Source organism: Adiantum capillus-veneris, chromosome 12 (genome assembly GCF_014529385.1).
Source record: "Adiantum capillus-veneris isolate H3 chromosome 12, ASM1452938v2, whole genome shotgun sequence".
In the NCBI taxonomy this organism is placed as follows: Eukaryota; Viridiplantae; Streptophyta; class Polypodiopsida; order Polypodiales; family Pteridaceae; genus Adiantum; species Adiantum capillus-veneris.
The window spans coordinates 124,944,820-124,968,766 of NC_140942.1; the positions used below are offsets into that span (position 1 = coordinate 124,944,820).

Sequence of the window (23,947 nt, forward strand, 5' to 3'; positions counted from 1 at the left end):
TGTTTTAACAGCCCATGGTTAATTTTGGCGGTAAAGTTATAGAGGCTAATAAACTAGCTTGAAAACATGCTCAAATCCTTTTTGAAGTGACTCAGTTAATTCAAAAGCATCAAATACAGTACACTTAAGAGTCAACAAGAAACATAGACCAATGACTTGTATAAAGAACCAATATGTATGGCTTAGAATTGGAAAAAGAAGACAATGATAATGCTTACAAAGGCTTGAATCACCTCCTCCTCAAAATGTACATAATTGTTTTCACACAAGTCTATGTCCATTGAGAGGCAATCTTTCTATTGTACATGTAACAAACAATCCTCCTCTCTTAAAAGATGATATAGAAGTCTTGACCTCTTCAAGAATTTTGGATCATGATGTGACTATAGTACATGCTAAACTACAATACCATATATAATTGATAAATTATGTAAGCTATTTAATTGAGGAAGCTTAATGGATTCAGGCATCACTTTTTGCTCATTAATATCTCACTTATGTTTGCCTATCACAATCACACACATTAGATAGCACATAATTCATCGAAGTAATGTAAAATACTTCTCATGTAGACCATTGATCAAGGCAACGCAATTGTTGTCAAAAGTGTCAACTGAGGGAACACATGTTTATACTCAAATCATTTTAAAGTTTTCTACTCAATGTGTCATTTTAAAGTGTAGAGCATCGAGTGATGCAACACCCATTTTTTGTATATATCATCTATCTAAGAAGCACAATCATTACATACATATTGTTAATTGAACCAGCATGTTGTGGATTGCAAAGTAAGACAACATCGTTACATCATCAATTGAGGCAATACAACAAAGGGCAATTGCTTTTAAGCTTTCAAAGAATGTCATGAAAATTTGAATTAAATAATGGTATCCCCTTTTAATTTACCTTTCCGTTGTTCAAAAGTATGATTTAATGTGTGATTGATGTGTATCTCACAGGAGTAGATACAAGATACAGATACAAAAACCTATTCACTTCGAACAGTTTCTACTTTTACAATAAGAAGAGCTAACTCTATTAACGAATATAACCAACTCTCCTATCTCTCGAAAAAGAGAGGATAAAGAAAATGGACTAAATACAAGACACCATTTGAGAGAACCATCACATGATCCCCCTTCCAGTGTTTGTGTCAAGAGAAATGATTCTGATAAAAGAGATAATAATTGACAAAGCCTTTTACATAATAATTGTTGTAGGTTAACTACATTCCCTATTTTACTGTGGAAACTTCCAGAAGCCAAACGTTCAATTTCCATGTCTCCTCGAGAAAAATGAAGTCTCCAAATGAGTAGCCCTTGCCTCAATATACGCCTCAATTATACTTCAGGGAAAATTACAATATTTGGATCACTCTATGGCTCCGGTTCTAAAATTACAACACCAATCCCGGTTCTATGAGTAAGAGAACATTTGTAATGAGGTATCAGCTGATGGCTAGCTCGCTCGCTATACATGGCCGTCGTCTCGCCAGTTCAATGGTTGCGAAGCACAATGTGTGCTCATCACTTGAAAGAGGTTAAATCTTCATCACAATAATGGCCCTCCAATCGTATTTTCATCTCTCCAAATGAGCTGGCTACCCACACCCGTGATCCAGCCTTGTGGGGATAATGGTGCTAATGGGGTTTATTTATATATGTAAAGAATGGTGTTAGTATCTCAATGTGAAAAAACTGGGAGTTAAGAGAGCGCGCTCCATACTACATCATCTCCTTCCCCACATCTTTGATGCACGTCTTTCATTCTCTCCACTGACTTGCATAAGCCACTGCATGTCCAATCAAAAGAGGCCACACATGCATTTCCTGCTTGAGCCTTCCACTCACAATCTGCAAACCACATCAACATAAGCCATTACTAATTAACCTAACAATTGCAAGCCTAACTGCGATTCTTAGCACCGGCATCACCAGTATAATACACAAACTAGCAATTTTGTGACCCTCACCTGGGGGTGTTCCACAGCAGAAGCTTCTCTCATCGATTTGTTCGACATCTAAGCCGATGAACCAAGCACCCAAAGATACATCTTCATTTGCAAACTTGTGCAGTATTGGCCTGAATGATGCCGACAAAATTTGAGTAAACGATCTCTCCGAGCCATACGTGGAAGATTCAATACCATTATACGTACTTATTTATAGAGATGTATGTTGCTAAATCCTTTGAAATGGCATACAACTGTCCAGTTGCATGCCTGAAATACTTGTTTCCAGCCTCTCCGAATTTCCAATACTCAGGTTCATGGTACTTCACCCCTCTGGCAAGTTCATAAAAGCACAACATTGGCAATTCAATACTAATAAATCTGCCGTAGCGTAGAAAAACTGCGTCATGGAGAACACATTCTCGTGTTCCAATTTCTTAAACTTACTGTTGAGAAAGAACTGGACCAGATTTCATGCATCCTATGTACACACGAGGCTTCTGATGCCTAGCCAGAGTGGTGGCAAGCACCCCTTTACAGCATAAAAGAAACGCAACATCAACATTTATAATGCAAGAAAAAGCGCAAAATTTATGAGACCTAATAACAAGAATGCTCACCCAGGTTAACATGGACATCATCATCAACCTTGACGTAGAAATCTGCATCCCACTTCGCCACAGCTGTAGAGAAATAAACTTTGGTCTTGGCGGAGAGTTCATGGTAACCTTCGACATGGTCCTAAGAGACGGCATGAATTTGGTTAGCTGTTTCGTAGTTGAAGTCTATTAGCATAACATACTTTAAGCAGAATTTCCTGTTACTGAGTATGCAAATATCCTTCTTATACATACCAGTCTTAGGAAGTCTCCATGTTGTGCATCTTCTGCATCAATGGCTCTATCTAGAATCCCCCCAGGAGTTGCACTATCATGACAAATAACATGGTGAGGTTAAGTGCATTGGTATACTTGAAATCAAATTCCATTCTTCAGGAGTTCGTTTAAACTTGCATACCTGTGGCCAATGACAAACCGAACAATTATTCCTTTCTCCTCCAATTGCTTCAATTTCTCTCCTGGCAGTGAGAAAATACATCAGTGCACATTCCCCCTATGGCAAATAGCCTTAAAATACAGTCTCAAAAGTGAACCTTGTGGCATCCATGTCTCACGAACAGAATCCCTCCTCTTCCTGCTACTGAATGCCGTATTAATACCAACCACTATAAATGCTTTATGCCTTTGTTGTGAATGCTCACCGACCGGCTTATTGAGCGTAGGAGAGCCTGCTTGGGAAGCCCTAGCTACAGCTAATTCCATCTCTAACATTGAGACAGTCTTGTCAAGAGTCCTGTCAATATTCGCACATCAGGAGATAAAATTACTTAAAAACGGACATCACTGGTTGCAAGACATAAATAACTGAAACCCAAATTCACCTATGAAGAGAACGCACGTTATATAGACTCATTGCAGTCATGCAGATTGTTAAAAAAGTACTCTCAGATCCTCACTAACGTCAAAGAAAGAGATTAGCTAATATTACAATTGGCACTTACTTGATTGCTTCATGAGTCCTTGATACTTCATCCAAAAGTTCTTCTCCTTGCAGAGATGCTTTTTTCTGGGTTTTTTATAAAAAATAAAGATGTATCAAACAACAAAACAAGACCTCAAAACTACACTGATTCACCCATAAACACACAACTTTTCTTTCTTATTATATCCAAACGTACATGTTGTTTCTCACAGTTATCCGCAGCATGCTTAAGTTCCTCTTCATGTACAGCTATCTTTTCACTATTGTACCGTCCTTCATGATAACCTGGACTCCATGACCTGGTAAAAATTACATAGCTCAATTTTCAATCATTCTCAAGCATTTCCACTTCCATTCATGTTAGTCGAATGACATGTGCATTTGCTATTCCTGTGTACTGGCCGAAAGGCATGCAATTGATGAAAAAATGTGTGAGGTGAGAGAACTCAAGAGCCTGAACATGGACCCAATCCAGCATTGTGTGCATAATCCACTCTGTGTAATCCCTACCACACAGCAGAAATGAGAAACCAACCGCTGTGTCCAGGGCGTCTGCTCCTTTGGCTGTCAAAAAAAAGAAGAACATGTGCCTCAAGGTCAGCAGAAGGGTCGCCAAGGAAGCCTTTAGAGTCATAGCAGGAAAAATCCCATCACCGGCGAATGTTTAGTCTTGTGGCAAAAGCACAGCCAAGAGATCTCCGAATTGCTAAGGAGTGTCAAGCCCTTGAGCCAATGGTGGGGTATGAGGCGAGGCTGCGAGTCTAGTGGGGGAGATGGGACACGCGGGAGGAGAGCGTGGAAGAGAGGAAGATGGAGTTGGTGGTCGGGAAGAACACGTGCCTCAAGGTCAGCAGACAGGTCGCCAAGGAAGCCTTTGAAGTCGTAGCCAAAAAAATCCCATCGCCAGCGCATGTTTAGTAAAAGCACTGCCAAGAGATCTCCAAATTGCTGAGTGTCGTGCCCTTGAGCCAGTGGTGGGGTATGAGACGAGGCTACAGGTCTAGTGGGGGAGATGGGAGGGGCACGAGGAGAGCGTGGAAGAAAAGGAGATGGAATTGGTGGGTGAGTGGGAGGGGGAGCTGGTGGTGGCAAGGCTGAAGTGGATGGAGTCCCCTTTGGGACATCCTGCTGTAGAGGATCGAATAGTTCCCTGTAGGAAATGGCCTGTCGCACGTTGGTCACCGGGGGGGGGGGGGGGGGGGGGGCATGTGGGCCGTGCCTATCCCTAGAGAAGACGACCATGCACATGTTGTCAACCCAGGTATGACCGGCCTGTACATAGTAGAGGGCGGTTCTATTTCAATTACCTGTTAACTTTACACAGAGCACTCTGAAGAAAAGAGAACATAGATGCGTCCAACGACTAGAATGTTATTGCGCACACGAGACCGACACTTTGTAGGCCCCCAAAGACTGGCGCCCCTTTCGGTATTTCTTTATTCAATTGAAAGAAGACGATCCGAACACTTAGATCAAACTCTCACAAAGCTATTCAAACCTAGCAAGGGCTGAAAACACAGGTTTCAAACCTAATTTCGACAACGTAACGGTGCCAGAACCCCTGTAAATCAAAAGTACTTGTCTAGGATGGATTCCCTCGCAATTTAGAAGCTTTCTTGTGAGCTGTAACAGAAATTCAGCATGCTGTGATTCCCTGTTTTGCCACTGACAGGTGCCCAAAGCCCTGTCTAAGCATGCCAAGGCCTTCTCGAGGCTCCCTTGGTGTTCCCTTGCAGTTTAGATGTGAAACCCTAAACCTGCAGAAAAACACAGCAGGCTGTAATTCTCTGTTTTCGATCATTCTTAGCGGAGTGAACACGTCTACGCGTGTCCAAGGGCTCCTGCACGCAATGGGACAGTTCCCATGTAATTTGGACGAGTTTTCACGCGAGAAAACTCTCCAAACTCGCAAACTTTCGCGATGGAATTGTGCGTAGTTGTGGAGGATTAGCAATTAGCTAATCCGGTTCCTATTCAAAAGGCTCTTGCCTTGGCAAACGCGCATAAAACCCTCAAAATTGTACATGATCATTTGAGTAGCCCAACTAGTGGGGCATTACCATATGTGCAAAAGGAGAGAGAGCACTACATGAGATGAAGGACAAGGCTAGCTTTTCATTAAAGTTGTGAACCTACACCCACTACTCACACAAACATTGTAATTGCACAATGAAGCCAAAATCGGCCCCTCTCGAATTGGGCCACCCCTCTTGCTGAGGTGTCCTGTAGGTGGCTCTGCTACCGCCAAGTGTCTAGTTTGCCCCTTTAGTTTAAATTCCTAGTTCCCACCAACTTATAAAGGTGTGACTTGCCAAGTGGCCCAAATACCTTCTGGCCCACAGACGCTTCCATATTCATCAGAATTCAGTGCTAACTGCCCGACCAATCCCAGATTGACCGACCTAGACTACCAATGTGAGAAACCTGTTCGGTCGCAGCCATTTCACACTTGCCATGCAATGTCCACTTGTACCTTTTCAAGGAAACAAGTAAAAGTAAAATAAATAAAAATATGTACTACATATTTAAAGAAGGCAACAAGAAAATTACACCTCTTGGTGACCAACCCAACCCTTGAAATACTTTAAGCGACCTCGCTTGCATGCTAATAATACATGCGGATATCTCTTGTTATCACATATATTCTATGATGGGAATCCAAGATATACATGCTTCCGGAAATGTAGCGTTGGACGATTAAACAATCCAACCAACCTGGCTACCACACATATATCAAGCATAGAAGTCTTCTAATGTACTCTCAAGCACAATCTTCTCTAGCCAAATTTTGTATAGAAAGAGTAGATACAATTGCTTAACTACTCCTTTGAGCATCATGAACCATGCTCTTACCTTGCTCCAAAGGGCTACATCAAGTCACTCTAGGTTCCATCTGAAAGGCTTCAAGATATAGTTGCAATGGCTGAGGTGAATCAACCAATTCAGACTCTTCCATCCATTTGGCATCTAATGATGGATAGTTCTTGAACTTCACCAAATAGCGTCTTGCAACCTTTCCTCTAACCTTCCTTGCCTTATGTGCCAATATTTGTTTAGGAACAAAAATCTCATCCAATTCTTCCACTTCGAGATGTTCCTCATAAGCATATTCTCCAGCACATGACCAACAAAGGGCCTTCGAAGGCTGACATGAAAAAAGCATATGTATTTTCCAACCTTCTGGTAGCTTCAACCTGTAAGCTACATCGCTGATCCTTTCTGAAATCTGAAAAGGACCATAATATCGCATGTTGAGTTTAGAAAACAAACGTTCCTTGCCTTTCCTTTTCCTTAGCATGGCCTTTTCAAAGTGCAAAAGTACCCAATCACCAAGTGGAAATACAACTTCACGACGGACAATTGGCAGCTTTCTTTTGCTTAGCCTGAGTCTTCTCGAGAGCAATCTTTATCTTCCTGTATGTTTCATCCATATCTTGCACATACTTATTTGCCTCAAATATCTTGTCCTTGGTTTGCAAAATGGGTGGGACTTTCTTCCCTCCTTCCACTTCTCAAATGGTGCTTTATCTGTTGACATATGCACGGTGTTATTGTAAGCATATTCAACCAATGGGAGATGTGTTGCCAAAGTTGCCCTGTGCTCTGACACATAACATTTGAGCAGATCTAGGACAATGGAATTTGCCTCTTTTGATTGTCCAATAGTTTGTGGATGAAACGAAGATGAGAACTTTAGCGTAGTGCCCAAATTCTCAAACAATGCCTTCCAAAAGACTCGTCATACACTTGGGAGCACTACAGAGAGAGCAGACCCTCGAACATTATACATGTTGAAGCATAATAATAAAGAAATACCGAGAAGGGCGCCAATCTTTGAAGCCACTATCTCTGGGCACGGAACTTCATCGTGCCATGTCTGGTTTGGAGTGTCCAAGTCTATTACACTGGTATCAGAGCTCAGATGATTCTTCTCCTACGGAAAACCCGATCCCTTTACTTGCAGCACACATGGATTCAGTCGACAAATCCTGCCATGAGAAAATTTTGGCACCCCATCACTCGGGTGGTTCGAGAGAAAACAGCCAAGACTCAACGGGACATCGACCGCTAGTATGGTCCATCTCCACCTACTGAATATCAAAGAATGGAGATGCAACGTCAACAGTAGGTTGGCACTTGTGCTCGACAGATGCTCGAATACTCCAAGGATCCTCAGTACGCGAAATTTTTTATCAAGCACCCACTTGACGAAATGCGTTCCTTGAAACCGGCCCGTAGGGCGGTAGACTTTAGCTTTCACCCGATTCTTTACTTGAACTTTAAGACACAAAGGAACTTCACGAATAAACCTGTGTGACTGGAATTAATACTTCATACAAAGCACGGCCTGGCAGCTAGAACACTACCAAGCAAACAACGACACCCTGTAAGCCCCAAAGATTGGCGCCCCTTTCGGTATTTCTTTAATCTTATTGCGAATAGACGATCCGAACTCTTTCACCTAACCCTCACCAAGCTGTCCAAACCTATCGATGGCTGTAATTGCAGGTTTTTGACCCAATTTTGCCAACATAACGGCGCAAAAACCTCTGTAGGTCGAAAGTACACGTCAAAGACACTTTCCCTTGTTGTTGGGAAGCTTTCCAGTGAGCTGCAAGTCAATTTCAGTGTGCTGTAATTCCCTATTTTGACATTGTCAGGTACCCAAAGCCCACCCAGAGGCTTTCCCGAGGCTCCCCTGGCGATGACCTCCAGTTTAGGTGCAAAATCCTAAACCTGCAGAAAAACACACAAGGCTGTAATTTTCTGTTTTGGATCAATTTGGACGGAGCGAACACGTTTATGCGTGTCACAGGTACTCCCGCACGCAATGGGACAGTTCCCCTTTGAAACGGATGAGTTTTCACGCAAGAAAACTCTCCGTTTTGCAATCCTTTGCGATGGAATTGTGTGTACCTATGGGGGATTAGCAATTAACTAATCCGGTTCCTCTACAGAAGGCTCTTGCCTTGGCAAACGCGCTAAAACCTGTACATGGTCATCTGAGAAGCCCAACTAGTGGGGCATTACTATATGTGCGAAGGGGAGAGATGCGCAAGAGCTAATTGTCACGCTACATGAGACAAAAGAGAAGGCAAGCTTTCCATTAAAGATGTGATCACCTACACCCACTACTGACACACACACACTATAGTCACTTTAAGAGCAAAAATCAGCCCCCCCTCTCAAAATGGGCGCACCCTCTTGATGCACACTTACTTGGAGCCACCATGTGTCCCTTATACCTCTTTTGAGTTGATTTCCTAGAACCCACCAACTTATAAGTGTCGTGAGGGGCCTAAACGACTTTGAACTGAGCCTAGACACCCTTTTACTGCTCGGATTTCAGTGCCGACTAGCCCGACCATCTCGCAGCGACCTGCCCTTCCCGATTGCGGGTGAAACTCTCTATCGTCAACCGTTTCACACTAGCCACACAATGTCTCGCCATTTGTGACTTCAAACATTTGGACCACAATTACCATTCAAGCGGCCAAAAGGTGACAAGTGCAGATTGAACCACTAAGGACTCGAGAGGTGCATAATGCAAGGTAAGGTGGCCCTTCTAGTAATTAAGCAACATACAGCCCTCCAAATCAGTTGTGCACAATGGCAAACCCAAAAGCCATGGCATAAGGACTCCTCTTGTAAGGTACATCATGTTTGACCAAAATTGTAGCCGAAAAGCAAGAGACATGCGTTGGTAAGACCAACGCTGTGATGGACAAGGACAGTGAGGAGCGTGATGCGCCCTTCACAGGATCCGCCTCCCAATGGAAACAATATACTCAAAGAAAGAGACATGCTCCCCATCAATCCACAGATAAGGCCATAGCCCACTCACCTCCAATGATGTCATGCCAATCAGTAGGAATAGCATACATGTAGCAACCCCGTATGCAATGCCAATAATCTCTACATCAACCAACAAGGCCTCAAACCATATACGTAAAGATGCTGCCGGACCACTCTCCCAGCTAGCCAATCAATGTGTGTCTTCCCTTCAAGCTGTTGACCCTCTCAATTTGTCACATAAGTATTAAGCATTCCAAATCAACTTCTTCCGCTCAAGCTCCTCCAAACAACAAGGTGAATGTCAAATCAAAGCAAGACGTATATTCATCCACATCCTCAACAAGCACCGCATAAAAGGTGACTATAAAAATGAAATAGATCGTCGAGCACCAAGGGCCATCGCTATCCATAGACCCAAATCAAGGTATAAAATTGCTTCCAAGGCTTTGCCCTGAAGAACAAACCGCGAGCTATGATATGAGCTTGGCAAGCAATGCACTACTCTACATCTCTGGATCAATAATGCCCAAACCTCCTCTTCTCGAAGCAAGATAGTAAGGTGCCAATAAACCGAGGGCATGTTTCTTTGGAGCCATCTGAGCCACTCCACAGGAAATTGCGCATTAAGGGGTGCAAATGTGCCATGACGCTAGGGTGGAGTCATGCAAGATGTAATAAACCAGCCTGTCACAAGAACAACCTGATTTGCAATGAGAGCTCTGCCTACCAAAATGCAAGGAAGACCGATGGTAAAGCTTCCTCCGAATAGACTATAGAACTGGCACAAACTGCTACTCGTTCGACACATCTATGCCCACATAAAGCCCAAATATTTGAATGTCTGACTTTTGACATACCAAGTGAAATGGTCATGTACACTCCATTGACAATCCTTGTCAACACCTACCAAAAAACCAAAGGCACACATGAGGGAAAGCACCCAGCGCTTCATTTTTGGGGGCTCAAGGAGCCTGTAAAAGCAGCCCACTTCATGAAGAAGAGGGGCATCTTGTACCTGGAATCCACAGGACATCATCATGTTGCAGCTGAAGATCATCATTGTCATGTATGTGGGGGCAATCCTCAAGAACACTTAAGCCCCCTTCCTCTCGTCCGGCCACTCAATCAGCTGCCGTATTTGGTCATCCCGACGTACCACAATTAATTATGCACAGTAATAAGCTTCCCACCCCTTCCTAACTATCTCGATCCACTACACATGCTCGCAATTTCTAGCAGCCGGACTCTTTAAGTGGCCAAACTCTCTCTTTTTCTATGGCTATCTGACAAAGACGAAATCTGTGCAAGCACATGCAGGAATCTGAATAGATAATTCATTAAGTTAGTGAGTAAAAATTCCTGCATGTGTGTGTGCCAGAGGAGAGACAGTTACGTGTGTGCAAGAGAGAGAGAGAGAGAGAGAGAGAGAGAGAGAGACAGAGAGAGAGAGAGAGAGAGAGTCTGTGCACTCCGCATACCACATGAAAAGCAACTTTTAAAAAAACAATGCAACTTGATGAGCAATGTATACCTGTCGGTGAAGAGCATTCCTGTCAGGAAGCAGGCAAGACATGCAACAATGAACAACGTTGCAGACACTCCACCTCCTCGATGCCGCATCAGGACCAGTGACGCAATCAGAATGAACCTGTAGACCAAGATCCCGACAGACACCTCTAACTTGAAATGCAGCCCTCAGCTCCTGATCCACTAGAGAATGGGTTTCCGCGGTGCTCTATATGTAAAGCGGTGCTCTATATGTAAGGTGGCAAGAATCCCTTATCTGCGATCGTACACCCCGATGGAAACACTGGATGTATGAAGAAGGCGTTAACGATCCCAAGATCAAGGACCAGAAAAATTGCGAGGTATGCAAAGGTTAAATTATATACGCAGGCACAAGCTGCAAAACAGCCGTTTGATGGAGAAGATCTAAGTAACAGGAGAGATCTCCCAGAGGCTGAAGAGCTCTTCGAAAATGCATACGAACGGCGCAATTGAAGAGAACCTGAGAAGATCGCTAACTGCCGACTTGCAGAAATCCCAAGTGCCCACAACTCCACGAGCTCACACCTGTCACTCTCTGTTGTTCGAGAGTCGCACTGCTTGTGTGATGAGTGAGATCGCTCCGCAAAAAGAGAATCTATAGAGGAGGAAAACGCACAGTCGGCGCGCGCGTGAATGTGACGCCCCAGCTTCTGGGCGCGTCGGGGAGGGGGCCCGGCGGGGATTCTTACACGCACGCAGCCGAGGGAACTTCTGTCTTCAAGGGGCCCGTCGGGGATTCTTACCCGCACGCGGCCGAGGGGACTGTCTTCAAGGGGCCCGGCGGGGATTCTTACCCGCACGCAGCCGAGGGACCAAGGTGTTGCTTCAAGGGGTCCTGGCACGGACGGCACCGGCTCAGGAGGGCCCGGCTCGGACGGCACTGGCTCGGGTCAAGTTGCCTTCTCGGGGGCCCGGCTCGGACGGGGCCGGCTCGGGCGTGGTTGCGTTCCATGGGTCGACGGCCGTTTGTGTTTCGCGGGTCTTCGCGGGTCTCGCGTCTCGGGTCCCTAGCCCCACGTAGCCTCAGGCTCCGCCGCACCGCCGACGGGTCATAGCGTGCCCCGGGGAACCTTGCGTGGAGTCCCCACGGTGCGCGAGTGCGTGGAGTGAGGCTAACGTGCCTAGGTGGGGGGTCCCCTCCCGTGGCCGGTCTTCGGGAGGCTCATACCCCTTATATACACCCCCGTTTGAAGAGAGTTCGACGACCGCGTCGAACGTGGAAAAAGAGTGCTCGGCTATGCATGAGGCCGTGGGGACAAAGGGGTGCATATAAGTGCAAGTGAGCAAAAACTGTTCCCAAAATGCAAGTAAGTAGGCATGCTTTGTTTTTGTCATTTTTGAAGATGAGTGTGTGTGTATTTTTGGGGTTTTGGCAGAAGGCTGAAAAGATATGCTTTGAACACCCAAGTAGAATTCCCCGTACTTGAGCGTTCCCCGAATAGGTAACCCGATGTGCGCGGAGCCACCTGCTGCGTTGGTCCGCGCGGAGGCTTCTTGAAAGCCGAATTTGAAAGAGCATTCCGTCGCAATGCAGCACTTGCGAGTTGGTCCCTGTTTGGACGTCGTTTGGATCTTTAGCTCAGCATGGGCCACAAAACGTGGCCGGGGCGCGACGAACACCGTTGGCTTGGTTCGTCGCGTTTTTGGTCTTTCTCTGTTTTTGTCATAAAGAGCCCTGTCTGGCTCGTATCTGCCTTTTTTTCATGTGGAGAGCCCTGTCTGGCTCACATCTTTGCTTTTTGTCATGTGGGGGTGCCCGGCTCGGATCGGGGCCGGCGCGGGTCACGGGTGACGGCCCGTTGTTTGGACGCGTCACGAAGAGCCTCCCGAAGACCGGCCACGGGAGGGGACCCCCCACCTAGGCACGTTAGCCTCACTCCACGCACTCGCGCACCGTGGGGACTCCACGCAAGGTTCCCCGGGGCACGCTATGACCCGTCGGCGGTGCGGCGGAGCCTGAGGCTACGTGGGGCTAGGGACCCGAGACGCGAGACCCGCGAAGACCCGCGAAACACAAACGGCCGTCGACCCATGGAACGCAACCACGCCCGAGCCGGCCCCGTCCGAGCCGGGCCCCCGAGAAGGCAACTTGACCCGAGCCGGTGCCGTCCGAGCCGGGCCCTCCTGAGCCGGTGCCGTCCGTGCCAGGACCCCTTGAAGCAACACCTTGGTCCCTCGGCTGCGTGCGGGTAAGAATCCCCGCCGGGCCCCTTGAAGACAGTCCCCTCGGCCGCGTGCGGGTAAGAATCCCCGACGGGCCCCTTGAAGACAGAAGTTCCCTCGGCTGCGTGCGGGTAAGAATCCCCGCCGGGCCCCCTCCCCGACGCGCCCAGAAGCTGGGGCGTCACACTTGGTATCAGAGCAAAGGAAAACGGTCCCTCCCCGACGCGCCCAGAAGCTGGGGCGTCACACTTGGTATCAGAGCAAAGGAAAACGGTCCCTCCCCGACGCGCCCAGAAGCTGGGGCGTCACAGTGAAGGATGCCGATGCCGGCCCGACTATCAGCTCACGGGAATCGGGAATTTTGAAATCTTGAAAGAAAAGGGTTTGAACTTTGAGGAGGCGAGGCCTTAGCACTAAGAGGCCCTACTTTGAGGAGTTTCGGGAAATCTCCTTTTTCTCTTTTTCTGATTTTCTGAGGCCACCATGTGCACCTAGTTACCTTCTAGGAGCCCTTTTCTTAACGGGAATTTCCTAGGAAAGCCCTAAATATATCCCACGTGTCACGACCCAATTTGAAGGGATATTTTTTTCATAACAAGCCCAAGGTATCACACACGGGCGACCGAAAGAGCCGTAGAAGGTAAATTTGGGTGCCATGTTTGTCACACAGGGCATACACTTCAATATTATATTTTTCGCACACATCATGCAATAGCTTTAGCCCAGGTGGAAGGGATTTTGTCTTCGTGGTTGATGTGCTAGGTCTAGATCTCTGGCTCTTCTTGTGCTGCTTATTCTACGAACGTTCGTCAGTGAGGGTAGATGGACGAGCCCTAGATTTATTTGTAGAGTAGTAGACACGTTATAAAGCCAACCATCTCTCGCTACCGCATTTCCGCACATGTTCAAGCGAACATGTGTGACACAAGGCTTAGAAGAGAGAGCATTAGGCATACTTTAATACTTTTATAAAGAACGCACATCTGGGTGATTTATGTCTTAAGGTATTTTCTGCTTGTTAAAACATGAAAGGTAGTTCATTTCTTAATGAGAGATTCCTCATCTCTTTGGGGTCTTTATGTCACCCATGGCTTCCATTTTAAGCATCGAGGTATTATACTCTGTCTCTCTCGTTGAGCATGTTGGGCTGCAAGGCACACCATCGAAAGTTGGCTGGCTGAAGCAACTTCCACCACCTGTCTTTTGTTTTTTGTGTCTGTGTGTGTGTTGGGGGGGGGGGGGGGGTTGTCTCTTTTATAATAGTATAGATATGGATAGATATAACTATCTACCACTCAAAGTTGTGAGTGTGGCCAGCAAAAAAAACTTGAAAGGTCGTTTACTTCCTAATTTTGGACATGTGTCCCTTATGTGGAGCTTGAAAGTATTAAAAAGTCAAAAAAATCGTTTCATTTTTGGAAGGTGGAATCTTGACTTTAAGAGCTTAAGAGCTAAAGTCTAAAGGTCCACTCACTTTTTTTAGTTTTGCCTTCATAAAAGAAAGATTATTTTTTTGGCCAAATTCACAATTTGTGAGTGTATTATATTAAGCACATCGTGAAATTACAAAACAACCTAAAGCTCCGATCAAGCCTTGAGGTGTTGAAGATTATAAATTGGATTCACAAAGAAGGTGATGTAACGAAAATAGGCTAATAACATTGATTGTAGCGGAATTAAAATGACAGCAGTGAGCATTTCATTAAGAGAAATCCTAATGAAGGTAAAGAGGGAGTACTTGATTAAAAATAGCAGTATAAACATGACACCTAGTTAGTTTGGCATGAACAATACTTGTAAGAGAGAAAGAATTAGAGAAATTGAGAACAGATGAGGACCGAATTTTCTTGGAGCCGGTCCCCCCTCCAAAAAGATTTTGTATTATGTTCTCCGATAAAGAGAGACTTGGTACAATACATTCTCTATGTTCCTTGAGACCTCGTTGATGCCATGAAGATGAAAAGCTTCAATTCCCTTTTGAGACATATGTCCTAACCGGCGATGCCACAAAGAAACACTTGGCTGCTCGGTTACACAAATTACATGGTTTTTACCATTGGATACATGTAGCATGTACAAAGTCCTAGACTTTGAACCATGTGCTACCACTAAAGAACCTTTGGTGATCTTCCACGAACTATCACCAAATGTGCAGTAATATCCTACATCATCCAATTGTCATGTATTAATCAAGTTTTTGGTAAGCTTCGGCACATGTCTCACATTCTTGAGCATGAATGAAGAACTATTAGGAAATTTCAGCTGCACATCGTCGACGCCAACTATGTCGCAAGCAAAATCATTGCCAAGATGAACACGACCTTTACGGGTTGTGTCATAATAATCAATATCTAATTCTCCTAAATGATTTCCTCATGTTAAACTGATCATTTAATATGGGGAAGTGCCAGGGGAGAAAAAGATGGAATATTGGTTAAGCTAGCAGACCGGCCACTGTAGGGATCCAAAGGAGGGAAAATATGGATCCAAAGGGGGGGCCATCTGCAAAAGAGCCATGTGCAACAATGGGCTAAAAAGACCCTAAGGTTCAGCCCATTAAGACTTCCAAAATGCTAAGGTTCCAAAATTCAAAGGTTGTGTCCAAAGGTGTTGAACCATGGGGGGAATTGGATGCTTTGTGTGTGTCCCAAAAGTCTTTACAAATCCCTACATAGGAGGGGGCGAGCCTTGCTTGTAGGGGATGAGAGAGAAAGTCACACACACACACACACATACACAAGCTCCCTTTACACAAAGGGAATGAGGAACACATGTTAGCTCCCTATCCCAGATGCCCACAAGGTGTACCCAATTCTTATTGGATGGCCTTGGAGGTGGACCAATGAGAATTAGGTTAGAGTAAATCTAGTTTAATTAATTTAAAAACACTTAATAAAAGAACCAATGAGAATTAAGTCCTCTAGAAGACTATTGGACAGTCTCCCGAGGGGTCCAATGAGCATTCAACAATTGCCTGATTTCCATTTGCCAAGAGGCCAAGGGGTCCAATGAGAGTTTAGTTGAATTATTAAATTACCTAAAGCTCTCACAAAAGGGGAAAGGGGGACACATGTCAGAAGGCTATCACTTATGCTGCTTAATTATCATTGGCTAGCCCTAGGGAGGTCCAATGAGAGGGTAGCATGAGCAAATAGCAAGAGGGGTCGACCAAGAGAGAGAGGGGGGCTGATTTTCGCAAGGCATTACCACACACACACTCACACAATCTCATGTGTGAAGTAAAGAATACTCTCTCTCCTTCTCAAGCTTTAATGGAAAGCTTATCACCTACTCCAAGCTTGTGAGAAGGGAAGCCTACACCAACAACTCTTGGCTTTGTGATCCAAATCCAACCAAGAGCCAAGCTTCAATGCATGCTCATCTCCTCTACCATGCTAATTACTAAGCTAAGCTATGCTAATATGAGCGATTATGTGAGGAGATGTACATCTTTCTCGTAAGAATACTCCTTCTTCCTCTCAATCTACTCTCATATCCTGCTAGCTCTCACCATCTTTGAAGGTGTGTGAGGTCTTGGGTCTGAGACCGGAGATAATTGATGTTGTGTTTGCTAAGTGTTTTGCTTCGTGCATGAAGCTTTCATTTTCATTGCACTAGCTAGTCTTGAAGGAACACAAAGAATTGTATTGTACAATGTCTCTCTTGATGGGAGAAACCATAATACAAAGCCTTTTGGAGGGGGGACCGGCTCCATGCAAATCTGGTCCTCAGCTGTTGTCAAGAGCTTAATTTCTCTCTCTATTGAAAGTATTGTTCATGCTAATTAAGTAGGTGTTATGCTTTTTGTTGCTCTCTCCACCCAAGCACTCTTGTAATTCTCATTAGGAATCTATTCTAATGAAATGCCCACTATGTTCATGCTAATTTCCGCTACACACAAGTTTTTAGGCCATTAAAGGTTACATTGGTATCAGAGCACAAGGTAGGCTCTTTTCTTGCTCAAGAAGGGAGGTCCTCAAGCTAGCTATAAATGGTTGGTATTATTAATTGCCTGTGAGTAAGTAGAATAGGGATTTTTCAGCCTTGCTGTGCGCCTGCCTTCGTGCAGTTAACGGGGCATCACCGTCGAGAGCTATGGTCTTAATAGTGGAGTCCTACGGGGCTTACCTACGGCTTAACCACTATTGAGCTATTAGAAGCTTGACAGGAGCCGGTGCTGTTTTGGTGTTGAACGACCCTCTCTTCTATTCCTTGCAATTAATGGTATTCGAGCCACGGGTACAGTAGCTTGAGTGCTTTTTCTAAAGGGGTAAAGAGGAGTAGCAACTAGGGCTTGAAGTGCCAAAGTACACCTAAAAAGTTTACACCTAAAAGTTGTTAGAACGGCTGACAATAGTAAAGAGAGTGAAATTAATGTTGATAACTTTGATTTTGCTAATGATCAAGCTACTAATGATGCTCCGATGCTTGTTAACTATCTTGTTTCTAGGCTTCAACAAGCCATGGGCAATCCATCTCTCCAAAGTGAAGTGCAACGGCAGCTCCGTGCTCATGGGATTCTCCAAGCTCACCACCATGACGAGAGAACACCTAGGAAGCTTTGTGAGACTTCCAAAAGAGGTCTCTCTCCGATTCGGAAAGAAGAACAGAATCCATACGAAGGGCTCAAGAATTTACTTCTTGATGATGCATCTCCTTCCCAAAGGAGAACTCAAGAGCCTCCACCGAAGGAACGAGAAAGAAGTGAGTCTCCCGCCACCTCGGCGGAGATGGCTCCACGAAGACGGCGGGCTAAACGCTCTCCATCACCACCAAAGTGGAGAAGACCATCGCACCCTTCTCCACACCATAATTCAAATAGGATTGATAACTTTGATTTTGCTAATGAGAAAGCTACTAATGATGCTCCGATGCTTATTAACTATCTTGTTTCTAGGCTTCAACAAGCCATGGGAAATCCATCTCTCCAAAGTGAAGTGCAACGGCAGCTCCGTGCTCATGGGATTCTCCAAGCTCACCACCATGACGAGAGAACACCTAGGAAGCCTCCTTGTGAGACTTCCAAAAGAGGTCTCTCTCCGATTCGGGAAGAAGAAGAGAATCCATACGAAGGGCTCAAGAATTTACTTTTTGATGATGCATCTCCTTCCCAAAGGAGAACTCAATAGCCTCCACCAAAGGAACGAGAAAGAAGTGAGTCTACCGCCACCTCGGCGGAGATGGCTCCACGAAGACGGCGGGCTAAACGCTCTCCATCACCACCAAAGAGGAGAAGACCATCGCACCCTTCTCCACACCATAATTCAAAGAGGGTTGATAACTTTGATTTTGCTAATGAGCAACCTACTAATGATGCTCCGATGCTTGTTAACTATCTTGTTTCTAGGCTTCAACAAGCCATGGGCAATCCATCTCTCCAAAGTGAAGTGCAACGGCAGCTCCGTGCTCATGGGATTCTCCATGCTCACCACCATGACGAGGGAACACCTAGGAAGCCTCCTTGTGAGACTTTCAAAAGAGGTCTCTCTCCAATTCGGGAAGAAGAAGAGAATCCATACGAAGGGCTCAAGAATTTATTTCTTGATGATGCATCTCCTTCCCAAAGGAGAACTCAAGAGCCTCCACCGAAGGAACGAGAAAGAAGTGAATCTCCCGCCACCTCGGCGGAGATGGCTCCACGAAGGCGGCGGGCTAAACGCTCGCCATCACCACCAAAGAGGAGAAGACCATCGCACCATTCTCCACACCATAATTCAAAGAGGGATGATAAAAAGCAAGAGAAGAAAAAGCCAAGAAAGAGGACACCCTCTTCTCCATCTTCTTCATCCTCTTCCTCTTATGAAAGTGATGGTGAAGACGACGAAGATCAAGACAAGAAAAAGGCGAGAAAGAGGTCACCCTCTTCTCCACCTTCCTCAAATTCTTCACCTTCTGAAGAAAGTCATGGTGCAATCTTTGAACCATCAAAAAGAAGAGGCCATAGGAAATCCTATGCCGCATGGAAGAGGTCGTCCAAGCTCAAGAAGTTCAAAGAGGGAGGGAAGAGCATCTCTTTCCTTACCTATGATTGCACCTTTGGTGCTACGGACAAAGTCTTGGCCTTTATCCAACAATTTGATGCGGCGTTCGGAGATGAGGGCTTCACGGAGTCCTCTAAGCTACGCCATGTAGCTATGCACTTTCAAAAGTCTGCCAGGAAATGGTGGTCTAGCCTACGAGCCAACGATGAGGGCTTCACGGAGTCCTCTAAGCTACGCCATGTAGCTATGCACTTTCAAAAGTCCGCCAGGCACAATGGTGGTCTAGCCTACGAGCCAACGGTGAAGCTCCGCGAACATGGAAAGCTTTAAGAGCTTCCATTATGAAGCAGTTTTTGGCCACCGATGCCAAAGACGAAGTACTCACCGAATGGCGAAGCTTAAAGCTCTCTCCCTATGAATCTATCCACAAATATGTAGACAAGGTTTGGGACCTACAACTCAAAGCCACTGTCTTCAAAAAGTTGGATTTTGGAGAGCAAAAGCAACAATTTTTTGCGGGCTTAACCGAAGAAATGGCGGAGTATGTCAACTCCCAAAGGCCACGTACCATATCGGCGGTAATACACCATACTATGGTGGCCTCTCAAATCAATTTCCAAATGGGGCTAAAAGAAATAATAAGCCTACGGAAAACAAGGGTTCCAACGAGCCTAAGGGGAAGGACAATGTCCAAAAGTCTCCTAAGGGCAACTCCAACAAAGCTAAAGAGAAGGGAGTTTACAAAGGTAAAAACAAACTCTCTCCTGAAGAGCTTGAGCATTATCGCAAGGATAACCGGTGTTTCAAGTGCGGCGAACAAGGGCATGCGTACCGCGCTTGTCCCCAAAAGAACAACCGCCAAGATCCTCCTAGAACTACCTTGGTTGAAATCCAAGAGGAGGAGACTCACCAAACTCACCACAAAGGATCTCCTCTATGCCATGCTTGGGGAAAGGTAAGAGAACATGATGCTTTTATTCTCTTTGACCCTGGTTCTACTCACAATTTTATATCTATAGAGTTGGCCACCAAGCTAGGCATACAAGCCTATGAGATGGGAGATGTCCTATCCGCAGACAGTGCTTTCAAGGGACAAGAAGCTTCAGTCACTCCCTTAATCGGGAAATTGAGGCTTCATGTCCAAAGCTATGTGGACAAAGAGGACTTCTTTATCTCTCCTCTCAAGCATGAGGATGTAATCCTAGGGGCACCATGGTTCGATCGCCTGGCTACCAATGTTAAATTCCCTGAAAGGAGAATCTCCTTTAAGTTCAGGGAAAAAGACATGTATATAGATGCTAAGGAAATGGGTAACACTATCCCCATTGTACATACACCAGCTTTCAACAAGTCAATAAAGAGCTCTATTTCCGTGTACATGATTTTTGTTAAAGATTCTCAAAATGAACCTAATGCTTTAGCAAAAGAAAATAAAAGCAACCAAAAGGAATTAGAGTTATCCAATTTTCTCAAGGGGTTTCAAGATGTTTTTATTGATGACATCCCTTGTGAGCTACCTCCTAAACGAGGTAATGATGACCATGTAATTGAACTTCTTCCAGGAAGTTCACTGCCTAACAAACCTCCTTATAGAGTTTCTCAAACTCAACAAGAGGAGATTAGGCGGCAAGTGCATGAGTTGGTTGAGAAGGGCATGGTTAGGCCTAGAGTTAGAGGTAATAAAAGGATGGCCTAAACCAAAGAATCTTCATGAACTAAGAAGCTTTATAGGTATGTGTGCATACTATAGACGCTTCATAGAAAAGTTCTCACAAATTGCGGGACCATTACATGACCTAACAAAGAAAAGCGTTAGGTATACATGGTTTGCTAAGGAGAACAATGCTTTCGAAAAGCTTAAAAAAAAGCTTATCTCTCAACCTGTGCTTACACTACCGGATCTCTCAAAACCATTTGAGGTCCAATGTGATGCTTGTGGTGATTGCCTTGGAGCTGTTTTGCTTCAAGAAGGGCACGCCATAGGCTATGAAAATCGAAGGCTTAACCCTGTTGAGAAATCTCTAGGCATATATGAAAAATAACTCCTTGCAGTTCTACATGCCTTAGATTCATGGAAGCACTATTTATTGGGGACTCCTTTCATTCTGCGAGAACGGATCACCAAAGTCTTTAGTACTTCATGATGCAGACCAAGCTCTCCGACAAAAAAATGAGGTGGGCAAATTTCCTTTCGCAATTTCATTTTCATATTGCTCACATTGTTGGCAAGCATAATCAAGTAGCTGATGCACTCTCAAGACGACCGAGAGTGAATGCGGTTTCCATAGCAACTCACAATGATCTATCTTCAATGATAGATGAGTATGCTATTGATCCCGATTGTAGAGATGTGATTTCAGCCCTTGCATTAGGGAAGAAAGAAGAACCATTTACTTTACAAGATGGTTATCTTCTCTATGGCAATAGACTATGCGTTACTAACTCACTACGTGAGAAAGTAATGTATGAATCTCATGCTCCACCTTATGCGGGGCATGTTAAGTATGGAGCCTGATTTACCTTGTAATCTTCTGTGGTAAAAGCGCACATTTGTAAGGCCTCCATTATGAGGAGAAGCCATCGTGCATGAAGAAAAATCATTCGCCGAAAACCAAAATTTTCACGGCCAAACATCAGGGCAACTTTAGGGGCCCTTTTTTTTTCCCTCGCCGGAATATTCCTTTTTGCCGGAATATTATGGCCAAACGGCAGCCGGAAAGTGGTTGGGAAAACAACCGGTCGGTTGGCCAGTGGCCGGTAGTCAATGGCTGGTGGTGGCCGGTGGCCGAATTCAAAAGCGGACTTGTCTTCTCAAGGGCGGCCACACATGGGCGGATTGAAGGTTCCGATTTGGACTTATCTACACAAGGGCGGCTACACATGGCTGCCTCTCATGAGAGAGGGCAGCCCTTTTGGCCTATAAAAGGAGGCCATTTCTACATATATTTCATAGTGTGAAGTTGATGCAACAAGGTGGGTGTGAGGTGGTGAGAGTGAAGCAAGGCGGGAGCTCTATTAAGGGTATAATCCCTTTGTAAATTACTTCTTGTTTTGAAGTACTAAAGCCATTGAGTGGCTGCTTTCCCGTGGACGTAGCCCACATTGGGTGAACCACGTATATCGTGTGTACTCTCTCTCTCTCTCTCTCTCTCTCTCTCTCTCTCTCTCTCTCTCCCTCCTCTATAATCTCGTGTATGTAAACCTGTCTCTCTCCATTAAGTAATCTACTCAATTATCTATTTAGCTACGTCTTATTTCCTAACAACTGGTATCAGAGCAAGGTTTGCTCGTAGCTAAGTTATCTCAAGGAAAGGATTCCTTGAATTGAGTGAGAGTTATGGCGGAGGAAGGGAAGCTCAAGATTGAGAAGTTGAACGGCAAAAACTACCAACATTGGAAGATGCAGATTGAAGACTATCTCTACCAGAAGGACCTCTATTTGCCACTAGGCGATCTTGCGAAGAAGCCCGCAACAATGGCAGATGAAGTACGGATTGTCTTTGATCGAAAGGCACTGGGAAAAATCCGGTTAAGCTTGGCGTCAACGGTGGCCTTCAATGTTTCGGAGATGAAGACCACGGAGGACTTGATGAAGTCACTTGATGACTTCTTCGAGAAACCATCGGCATCCAATAAGGTATTTCTTATGAAGCGCTTGTTCAATTTAAAGATGGCAGAGAATGGTTCAGATGCACAACACCTTAATGACTTTAACACAAACATAAGTCGACTTCGATCGGTGAAAATCAATTTCGATGACGAAGTGCGAGCTCTCCTTATACTATCATCTGTACCGGATAGTTCGGAAAACCTTGTGATGGTTGTAAGTAATTCTATTTCTGGCACAAACACTCTTAAGTTTGATGATGTTGTGGTTGTTCTCCTAAGCGAGGAAATACAAAGGAGAAGCACAAGAGAATCATCAAGTGCTGCATTGTCAGTGGAAACAAGAGGAAGGCCTAAGGAGAGGTTCAAAAACCAAAAGGGTCGTGATCGCTCAAGACAGAGCAAGTCACGCACAAAGTTAATTCTTGAATGTTGGAACTGCGGCAAGAAGGGCCACGTCAAGAAGGATTGCTGGTCCAAGAAGAAGAAGGAGAATGAGTCTCAAGACAACAAGCCAACATCGGAGGCCAATGTGGCAGATAAAGTAGAGGAAGATGCTCTAATTCTCTCATTAGACAATGTGTCTAATTCCTGGATAGTAGATTCCGGGGCTTCATTCCATGCAACACCACACAAGCAACATTTCCAAGATTACACCAAAGGTAATTTTGGATATGTATACTTGGGAGATGATGAAGCTTGTGAGATTGTCGGCAAAGGTACAGTTTCTGTCAAAACTGCTTACGGAAATGAATGGAAGCTTAAAGATGTTAGGCATGTTCCTTCTCTTCAGAAAAATTTGATCTCTATAGGACAATTGGACGATGAAGGTCACAACATTGCATTCGGAAACAAATGGTGGAAGATCTCAAAGGGATCTTTGGTGGTTGCCAAAGGAGAAAAGGTCGTTACACTTTACTTGTGTACTGTTAGCACACAACCTTCAGCTTGTGCAGCAACTACAGAAGTTGACAGTGCGGTGTGGCACTACTGGCTTGGGCATATGAGTGCCAAAGGAATGCAAATCCTTCAAACAAAGAAGCTTCTACTAGGTTTGAAAGAAGTGGAGTTAGAGTTTTGTGAAGATTGTGTTTATGGTAAAAAAAAAGAGGGTAAAATTTCAAAAATCAAGAAATGAAAGAAAAAATAAAAAACTTGAGTTGGTTCATTCTGATGTTTGGGGTCCTGCAAGTACACCATCACTTGGTGGCTCATTGTACTATGTAACATTCATAGACGATGCGACTAGAAAAAACATGGGTTTATGTCATGAAGAATAAATCCGATGTATTTTCCATATTTCAAAGGTGGAAAGCCTTTGTGGAGAATGAAACAAGTACCAAGGTTAAATGCCTCAGAT

General features: G+C 44.8%; 1 protein-coding gene across 1 annotated transcript; it reads right to left on the minus strand.

Annotated features, from left to right (window-relative positions):
* Nucleotides 1-1,166: 1,166 nt before the first annotated feature.
* Nucleotides 1,167-11,527, minus strand: LOC147446470 (putative beta-1,3-galactosyltransferase 2). The gene is made up of 11 exons (XM_086525678.1): nt 10,821-11,527; nt 3,690-3,792; nt 3,513-3,577; nt 3,105-3,304; nt 2,969-3,029; nt 2,806-2,878; nt 2,572-2,692; nt 2,399-2,483; nt 2,159-2,284; nt 1,973-2,082; nt 1,167-1,853 (listed from the first exon to the last, which is right to left on the minus strand). Exons 1-11 carry the CDS (start codon nt 10,907-10,909, stop codon nt 1,705-1,707), a joined length of 1,182 nt encoding a protein of 393 aa, XP_086381804.1. The 5' UTR covers nt 10,910-11,527; the 3' UTR covers nt 1,167-1,704.
* Nucleotides 11,528-23,947: the final 12,420 nt, after the last annotated feature.

Coding starts and splice junctions, on each gene's coding strand:
- LOC147446470 (XM_086525678.1), bottom strand. CDS start 10,909: ATGCGGCATCGAGGAGGTGGAGTGTCTGCAACGTTGTTCATTGTTGCA. Junction 3,578..3,689: donor ATAACTGTGAGAAACAACAT/GTACGTTTGGAT, acceptor TAAAAAACCCAG/AAAAAAGCATCTCTGCAAGG. Junction 2,484..2,571: donor TGATGTCCATGTTAACCTGG/GTGAGCATTCTT, acceptor TATGCTGTAAAG/GGGTGCTTGCCACCACTCTG.